This window comes from Apium graveolens, unplaced genomic scaffold (genome assembly GCF_009905375.1).
Source record: "Apium graveolens cultivar Ventura unplaced genomic scaffold, ASM990537v1 ctg4875, whole genome shotgun sequence".
NCBI classification, from domain to species: domain Eukaryota; kingdom Viridiplantae; phylum Streptophyta; class Magnoliopsida; order Apiales; family Apiaceae; genus Apium; species Apium graveolens.
In genome coordinates, this window is record NW_027418724.1 from 44,396 (window position 1) to 54,058 (window position 9,663).

The 9,663-nt window shown below is 36.1% G+C and overlaps 2 protein-coding genes across 3 annotated transcripts; one reads left to right on the forward strand and one right to left on the reverse strand.

Moving 5' to 3' along the window:
* Nucleotides 1–337: 337 nt before the first annotated feature.
* LOC141702324 (pentatricopeptide repeat-containing protein At5g39710) lies at nt 338–3,876 on the forward strand. Of its 2 annotated transcripts, none has more exons than XM_074506027.1 (2): nt 338–2,878; nt 3,221–3,876. In XM_074506027.1, the coding sequence occupies exon 1, from the start codon at nt 389–391 to the stop codon at nt 2,627–2,629; it is 2,241 nt and encodes a 746-aa protein (XP_074362128.1). In that variant the 5' UTR covers nt 338–388; the 3' UTR covers nt 2,630–2,878; nt 3,221–3,876. The 2 variants fall into 2 exon arrangements, with proteins under 2 accessions (XP_074362128.1, XP_074362127.1); XM_074506026.1 differs by having other exon boundaries at nt 338–2,868.
* A 163-nt stretch (nt 3,877–4,039) lies between these two features.
* LOC141702322 (protein ALP1-like) lies at nt 4,040–9,212 on the reverse strand. The gene is made up of 2 exons (XM_074506023.1): nt 4,554–9,212; nt 4,040–4,454 (listed from the first exon to the last, which is right to left on the reverse strand). Exon 1 carries the CDS (start codon nt 9,054–9,056, stop codon nt 7,725–7,727), a length of 1,332 nt encoding a protein of 443 aa, XP_074362124.1. The 5' UTR covers nt 9,057–9,212; the 3' UTR covers nt 4,040–4,454; nt 4,554–7,724.
* Between the last annotated feature and the right edge of the window lie 451 nt (nt 9,213–9,663).

Below are 9,663 nucleotides of genomic sequence, written 5' to 3' on the forward strand. Positions count from 1 at the left end.
ATTTTAAAATACGGAATGATCCGGACTGACCCTCTTTTAATGTAAGTGTTTTCTATAAATCCTATCAAAAAAATATATATTATAGTCAATTGTAAAATTTTGAAATCGAATCAACTCGATTACCTTTCCAAATTTCGAACAATCATCCGATTTTTTGAATACTCATTTTCACAATTTGAATACGCGCTTAAATTCGAATCAGCTCACCCCGACTTCCGAATACTCGGACGAGTTAACCGATTTTTAAAATATTGATTATATATGTAACAAACACAAAAAATATATATATAATTAAACAATTACCGGAATTTCTTTTTCATGTGAGATATTCCGAAATCATTTCTCACAAATTTCTTCCCTACCAAAAAATATTTCCCACATTCCCAAAATGCTCCTCCTTAAACCCTCACCACCCCCACCACCACCACCGGCCGTCCTCGTAAACCGAGCCATTTCCATCCTAAAACGCCACCACCCATTAGACATCAACTCTTTATCTCCCCATTTTACCCCTCAACTCACTTCAATTTTACTTCTCCAGTCCCAATTTGACCAACCCTTAATCTTGAAAATCTTGAAATGGGCTCAACCCCACCATTTTTTTGACCTCAATTGTAAGTGTATCTCTCTTCATATACTTACAAGATTCAAACTTTTTAAATCTGCTCAATCTTTAGCTGAAAGGGTTGCTGTTGATTTTGGCTCAAATGGTGATAAGGGTAGTTTGGTCTTTAAGTGTCTTCAAGAATCCTATCAGGTTTCGAATTCTAGTTCTTCTGTTTTTGATTTAATGGTAAAGACTTATTCTTTCTTGAATTTGATTGATCATGCTTTAAATACTATTAGTTTAGCTAAATCTAGTGGCTTTATGCCTAGTGTGTTGTCGTATAATTGGGTTCTTGATTCGGTTATTAGTAGTCGTAAAACGATGGAATTAGCTGAAGAATTGTATAATGATATGGTTAAAAGTGGAGTTCAGGCTAATGTGTTTACGTATAATATATTGATTCGTGGGTTTTGTGCGGTTGGGGATTTTGATAGGGGTTTAGGGTTTTATGCGGAAATGGAGAGGAAGGGTTGTTTGCCGAATGTGGTTACTTATAATACTTTGATTCATGCGTATTGTAAAGTTGGGATGATTGATGAGGCGTTTAAGTATGTGAGGTTGTTGGGGAGGAATAATTTGGAGCCGAATTTGATTTCGTATAATGTGATTATTAATGGGCTGTGTCGAGAGGGACGGATGGAGAAGACGAGCGAGGTACTTGAAGAGATGAGTCGAAAAGGTTTGGTCCCGGATGAGGTTACGTATAATACACTTGTGAATGGGTATTGTAAAGATGGTGATTTTCATCAAGCACTTGTGTTGCACGCGAAGATGATAAGGAATGGTCTCTCTCCGAATGTCATAACTTATACCTCGTTGATTAGTAGTATGTGTAAGGCTAGGAACATACATCGAGCAATGGAATTTTTTGATCAGATGATTGTTAGAGGATTACGGCCAAATGAGAGGACATATACAACGTTGATTGATGGATTTTGTCAGCAGGGATGTTTGGATGAGGCTTATCGATTATTAAATGAAATGACTAAAAGTGGTTTTTCACCTTCCATTGTGACTTACAATGCATTAATAAATGGACACTGCATATCAGGAAAAATAGAAGATGGTTTCAAACTGCTTGAAGATATGACAGAAAAGAAGTTATTCCCGGACGTAGTAAGTTATAGTACACTCATATCTGCATTCTGCAGAAATCAGGATATGGAGAGAGCATTTGAGATAACTCGCAAGATGGTTGAAAAGGGTGTTTTACCTGATACTATCACCTACTCATCACTGATTAAAGGTCTTTGTGAGCAGCGCAGACTGGCTGAAGCTTGTGATCTATTTCACGATATGATAGGAAAAGGTTTGCCCCCTGATGAATGTACATACACTACCTTGATCAATGGGCACTGTATTGAAGGAGATATAAACACTGCTCTTTATCTACATGACGAAATGATTAAGAAGGGTTTGCTTCCGGATGTTGTTACTTACAGTGTTCTGATTAACGGGCTTAGCAAGCAAGCTCGTACGAAAGAAGCAAAACAGCTGTTATTTAAGTTGTACTATGAGGACTCAGTTCCTGTTGATGTCACCTATAACACACTAATTGAGACTTCTAGTAATATTGAAATGAAAAGTGTTATTGCTCTTATAAAGGGATTCTGTATGAAGGGCTTGATGAAAGAAGCTGATCGAGTTTTTGCATCAATGCTTCAGAGGGATGAAAGGCCTAGTGCAGCAGTATATAATATTATGATACATGGTCATTGTAGGGGCGGCAATTTGCAGAAAGCCTATAATATGTACCAGGTGATGATGCATGATGGATTTGTTGCTCATACTGCAACTATAATTGCACTCGCTAAAGAACTTCGGAAAGACGGGTTGACTGAGGAGTTGAATCAAGTTATAGAAAACACGTTAAGAAGCTGTCAGCTTACTGATGCGGAGCTTGCTAAACTCCTTGTTCAGATCAACTATAAAGAAGGGAACATGGATGCTGCATTTGACGTTCTTATTGAAATGGCCAAGGATGGTCTTCTTCCCAACAGTGGGAAAAGTGCACGTGCTTAGAAATCATTGCATGACATCATATTTTTTTCCAGGATCATTGAGCATGTCTTGTTGGTGAATTTAATAGACTGTTCACCTAACTCTGATAAAACCTACCTTCCTTGATGTACTGTGGTTTACGCCTCTAACTGTTGATAAAAGTGAGGAACCGGACTGCCAGGGGAGGCAATAGTCTCGTTTCACCTTGGGCTTTGGTCATCAATTATAAAGAAACAGCTTGGACACATGTTTTGAAGCAGGTAGTAGATGGTTAGTAAACTATACATCCATCATGTTATATTTTTTCTTTATGACATTATAACTGTATAGAAGTTAATTAAAAGGTTTTTAATTGTTACGAATGTTGTGAGTTTCCTAACATGACCGACTTATTGAATATTTTCCATTATCCATACACATTAGTCATAACTAGATTGTGATTGAAATTTTCATACACCTTATTACTCTTCGTAGATGCTGTCTTTTAACAGCCTTTACATTCTATTCAGGTAAATTCTTTCACAATTGATAACACTACACATTCTGCTTCTTCTATGTTAAATGCATGTTGTTGTTCCATACATGATTCCTCACTTTTTGTGTTTTTGGCAGGTTATTTCCTGCAATTGTGTGTTGTGGCTACATATCAAAGTTGTTTTGATACTATTATGAAGTGTTTTATCTGAGTTGTTCAAAAGTATCTGCCTGGGGGAGCTTCTTGAGCATATCAGAGAAACTGAGGGAGAAATATTATGTGCCCCTAAAAAACCTGATCTAATACGCATTGATTACTTTAAAACTTTATGCACAGCCGATAAAGAGCATCAATGAGTGAATTGAAGACTTTCCAAAGAATTTTCCTGTACTTTCACCCAGAAAATTATTTTGTCTCAACAGAGGTGTCTCATGAGTAGCAGAGTAGGTGACAGTGCACAGATCAATGGCATGCGGCCATGTAAAACGACGGGCATGGCATGAAGATGCTTTTTACCAGAAGTACTGGAATATGGTAGTGCCAGAGGTCATGATCACAGTTCACTTTCTTTAGAAGATCTGGTGAATCCTGTTGGTTGAAGATTGTAAATGAAGCTTCTGGTTCATAAAATAAAATAGGGAGTGAAGTTGAACTTTTGCTCTAGTGTATGTATTCTATTGTAAGACAATCAGCACCGGATATGTTATCCAAATTAAATAACCATTATGGATGAGACATTTTAAAACTGATGCAAACTGAATTGTTTTGATTAAAACCCTAGTGATCAAATTGGGCGTCTAGGTTTTTTATGCCGACATGTGTAGTGATATTATTTGCTACTCCCTCCCCAAGGAATCGGTACACATTTTAAGCTCCTGCAAAACATGGTTTTCTAAATAATTTTTTTTTCTTTTAAATAAAAATATAATGTTTAAATTTTTATGCAGAAACAAAAATTAAAAATAAATTATAAATTATAGAACTATAAGAATGCATCTGGTTCCATCTTTCTTTTGTTAGTTAAATCACCTATTTTATAGTAACCTTAAAATACGTGAAGTACATAAAGAATCCAGTGGGACGGAGGGAGTACTATATTTGCCTGTTGCCTGGTTTAGTTGAAGATAGAGAGTAGCGAGTCCCTTGATATAGAAAGGCATTGCATTGGAACCAACTGCTGATAGATACAGGGTTGGCTTTTGAACGTCAAGTCCCTTCTGCAACGCATTGCTTTGGCCTGTTGCCTGGTTTAGTTGAAGATAGAGAGTAGCGAGTCCCTTGATATAGAAAGGCATTGCATTGGAACCAACTGCTGATAGATACAGGGTTGGCTTTTGAATGTCAAGTCCCTTCTGCAACGCATTGCTTTGGCTGCACAATTTCATTGTTCATAGTCATGGAGGGAAAAAAAACACTTTCAATTCTCTCGACAGCCTTCTTTTACATGTAGTCCATTGATAATGGACTAACCTGTTCACCCAAGGACCAAATTATCTTGTTTTGAAGATGAAACTGCAACTGCAGTAAGATAACTTGCTTGAGTAATGTAATCCATCAGAAATGAACACAGAGATTCTTGTCAAAGAAGCATAAAAAGATGTCGTAGAGAATCAGGCAAATGCCGGTCTTCATTCTCTGGTCTTCATTCTCTACTTATCTGTAATTCTGTAAACATGAAGAATATATTGCCATAAAGAAAACAAATACTAAATTTTAAGTAGTTGATACTAATTATAACAATGATACTAGCTATATTCCTGGGACTTTGTTAGGAAGTGAACAACTTGATACATATTCTTCGGACCGGCGGACCAATAAGGTAGTCTGCCAAAAAAATCCAGGGTAAGTACAATATTATATTTAAAAAGAAAAAAAAAAGATACCAAAAATGAGCTCAACAGGATTTTGTTTTACTACAGAATAGATACAGACAAATATGTGGAATTACTAATACGAAAAACACCAATGATACACATGAATCAGAAGAACCTCGTTAGCACAAGTATCTGAGGCTTTTGGTGACTTGAGGTGAATTAAGAGTAGAGCTAGAGAGAACCCTGTTGAAGGAACTTGACAAAAAAACACTGTAACTTCAACGGTATTTCTGCCATGATCTTGTTCCTTCACACATTCAAAGTGCACACAGTAGATAGGGCCAAACTCAATTCAACTATTTGATGTCACAGAATTGAATAGACTCCAATTGTTAATGTATTGATGCAGGACAGATTGTAAAAACAATAATGTATGAGATAGGAAAAAATAAAAAAAAAATACAAATTTGGGTGATTCAACGGAGAAAGGATCACTACTCCTAAGATTTTCTAACTGCGGAAAGGTGAACAGTCATGTATTGCAATCCAAGAAGATAATCAATTGAATAATTCAATATTATTTGAAAAATCAAGTCTTATATGATATGTGGGATTACGTCAAATATATAATAACCTAATCGCCCAAGATCTGTAAACAACTGGGCTTAGTATAAGCAATAACATAAAAATAATGAAGTACTAAGTTCCCTACTAATATAATTTTCCTTTTTTCATCATCAAACCTTCATGGGAGTTAGGAACTGACTGTTGCTCATACTCCGATAGTAGTACACCGCTATTTCCAAACACTGATTGTTTATGTTCTTTTCAACACCTCTCTTGCCTTGTATGTCACTTCAAAACCATCTATAGGGGTTAGGGGTACTTATGCAGCTACATTTATTTTTTATTTAAAGCAAACACCGGAAATCAATAGTGCCTTCTCATTATGAACACTAAGGATACAGGATGTATCTCCATGGAAAACAAGAAAAAGGAACAGACAGTAAATCAGTAGATACTTAAACAACTGTAGTAAAATAAATCTGCAACTTGCATTGCACCTAAAGTGCGCATACAACTGTAGTAAAAACAAATCTGGAACTTGCAACAGTGCTAATCATAAAAAAAGGGTGAAATACTAACAAGTATACAAATATACAAGCACTAGATACTTTCCCATCCATACATATGCTCAGCTCGTGAATCATCCATACCATGACACTATGCTTTATTTCTATTCATGCTACGAAATTACAAATAGAGCATTCAACAGCTATTTAGACTTTTCCTTCTATTCAAAAAATCAATAACTTTTTTAAGTACCGTAATCTATCACAAAGGAAATTAAATTTTTGGCAAAGGAGCGTAAAAATAGTAGTTAAATTAAGCAAACTCCAATTCTCTTTCTCTAAGTCTCTGTATTTATGAAATATATATCGCCATATAAAGAGGAGCCGCTGACTTTGTAAAGTTAATTGTTGGACCGGTTACAATAATGAGATCAGCCACCACGTCTTGTCCAGTTGTGATACGTGTTCAAGGGTTAGATTTAAATTTTTTTCTCAGAAGTTTGCACTTTTATGACCCAAAATGTGATGTTCAGAGTTCTACTGTTCTCACATGTACTTAAGGTGAAGCCAGTCCAGGTAACAGACGATATTTGAGGCATACCTAAAGACAATCCTTTAACTAGGGTTCGTCCAATACAGAAATAATAGATGAGGAAAATATAACATAAAAGAGGAAAATTACAAAATGAACAGTCCGGTACCCATGAATAGAAAGAAGCTCACATAGTCCTGTTGCATGAGCATATGATGCTTTTGGTGACTAGACTACAAGGTAAGAAAATCTGATTTATTTATTTATTGGCACTTTTTTGTTTCTCTAATACCATTAATCTTGGTACTTCCAATTCAGAACATCAATTTTATAGTTCTGTACATTACCTCTAGCCTCGTTTAGTATTTGAGTCCATCTAAAAGGTTCCTACGCTTGATTCTTCTTCTGAGCAGATACTAGAAATTTAAGATCCATCCCTTACAAATATGCCACAGGATACAGAATAGATCTCAAAAGAATGCAAGGAGCTATTTAAGATATAAGTTGATGATAGTCAAATTCTAAGTCTTACACTGAACATTTTCTGTCAGTAATATACTCTTTTATTTTTGTCAAGGAAGGACTACATTTAAGCATCTCCAAGAGACTAGCTAAGTCATTCCTCAAATTGAAAATACAAGGAATTTGACATGAAATGTCACTCCAAGAGACTAACTATTTATCCCTTATAAATTTGGCATGCTCCTCTTCTACCTTACTTTTAAGTAACCCTATCTCATCCCTTATTACATTTTTATGGATAAAATATTAATTTCCCTCCAATTTTAGTCCTCTTTTTCCTCTCTTTCTCTCATTCCTTCTTTAAATTTAATATTATATTAATAATAAGGAGCACATATAAAGAGTATTGTTGGAGTTGTCTTCCCTTATAATGTCCTAAACCTAATTACTTATTTTATTTATAAAAAATGTACTAAGAGACTCTTAGATGCTCTTCCTGTTCTATGAATCACACTCAATAATGAGAAAAAATACACACACGAATTAGATAGATTACGAAGATGGACCAGCAAAGATGCATTCTCATAAATAACATACATGAAATTTTAAAGAACCATTATACATAACTACAACAAATCTACCTCCAATAGTTATTTCAAGATAGAAGTCCTACGTCCTCTTAAGACAAGTTAGATTGACCTCATGAAATATATTCTTACAGTGAGCACAGGGACAAACCCGCATCCTCAAGAACAATGCCTTATCTTGATGAAAGCCTATGGTACAAGTCATCAGCCAACGCTTGCCTCACGCTTTCCCCAAAGTAATAGTAAGACTTCTCGTTCTCCAATATTCCGGGAGATTCTCCATTCTCTTCCGGTTCCTTCCACATCTCAGGTTCAGGCTCCTTGGCAATCTGACACAAATTATGCAACACACAACAAGCAACAATCGTCTGAGGTGCATGATTTATATCCACATTCAAATCCTGCAAAATCCTCCACCTCCCTTTAAGTAACCCTATTGCGTCCTCCACATTCTTCCTTCCCTTCATCAATGCCTCATCAAACGCATTCTGCGCAGGACTCCCTGTCCTATTCCAAGAAAAGGGAGTCATCAAAAACGACATCAAAGGATAACACCAATCTCCAACAATATAAGGCCTCAGATTATGTCCCCGGACATTTATAACCTTATCCCACAATATATCCCCCGAAACCAACCTATTATACAACAAACTATCCCTCAAATGAGTAGCATCATCAAATCCCCCCGGCGCCTTCACACAAACATCCCAAAAAAACTTCTTATGATCCGCAACAACCTGCAATAATACCGAAGGATCCCCGTGCTTCGAAACATACACATCACCCAAATTCTTAGACCTAACCTTCACAGCAGTAGTATCCATTGCCCCACAAATATTAGGCAATGAAGTCAATTCCTCAAACGCTTGCGTATACTCATGTAACCTACGTCTAGTAATCGGAATTCTTATAAACTCAGGATAAAGCTTAGTAGCCAACAACCTAGTAACCATATTAGTAATCTTCGAAATCAAATAAGGCTCAAGCGAGTACCTCTTCGCCAACGTCTTAGCCGAAACCCCCAATGCCAATCTCGACAACACCATTGCCACCGCGTAATCAGTAGGCAAACTCAAATTACTCTGAGCAATAAAGGGCTTCAGTTTATCAACAACAGTATTAAAAACAGGGTAAGAAAGTCCATACAACGACCTCCACTGCGCATCTCTCAACGGCGCATCCATAGCCCATATATGCTCAGTCGAAAAAGCCCTAAAAGCGGAAATCGAAAACTGGGACTTGTGATCATCATTTGGGGAATCCGGAGAAGGGTTTTGGTGGGGTTGGGAATCTGGAGATGGGTTTGAATTTTTGAGAGAATTGGTGGAGAGATAAGAGAGAACGGAGGCGATTGTGAAGAAGAGAAGAGGGGCGGCGGAGGTGGAGGAGAGGAGAGATGTGGGAGAGGTGGGGGAAGGAGTGGGAGAGAGGAGAGATGAGGTGGGGTCTAAGTGGTTTTGAAGGTGGAGGAGATTTGTAAGCATTAGAAGAAATGATTCATCCATGGTTGAAAAAGTTAGGGTTTGAAAGAGAGGTTCTTGATTTTCCGATCTCAATTGCCGGTGGAAATAGATGAAATGTGAATATGAGATGGTTTGGTCAAGTGTTTTTACACCTTACTCAGTGAGTTTTTTAAAAAGGGATAATTGAAGTGTAAATAAAATAGTTTCCCTTTCTTACGTAATCATACTTTCAAGTTTTTAAAAGGAGCGAAAACAAGTGTTAATCAATGTTAATTTGATAATCTTTCACTCTAAAAATGAAATAAAAATACTATAACTCATAATCATTTCCTTCCTTTCCATTAAAAAACTTAGGAGTAAGCCCTAACTTTTGTCGTACCGTAAAACTTACTTTTTGTACTATAATTTTAGTAATGTGATCGGCTGTTAATAAAAATGGGGGAATTAACCGAGAGGATTAATAATAGTAAAAATTGAATTTATTATAATATTAAATTATACTCCCTTCGTCCACTATTCTTAATAATTGAAATAAAAAGTTTGGCACTTTTTAATAGTATAATTTCATAACTTATTTTTAGTATATGTAATTTAGACTTTTTTATGAAAAAAATCTTTTATAATATAATAAATTTATTATTCACGGAAT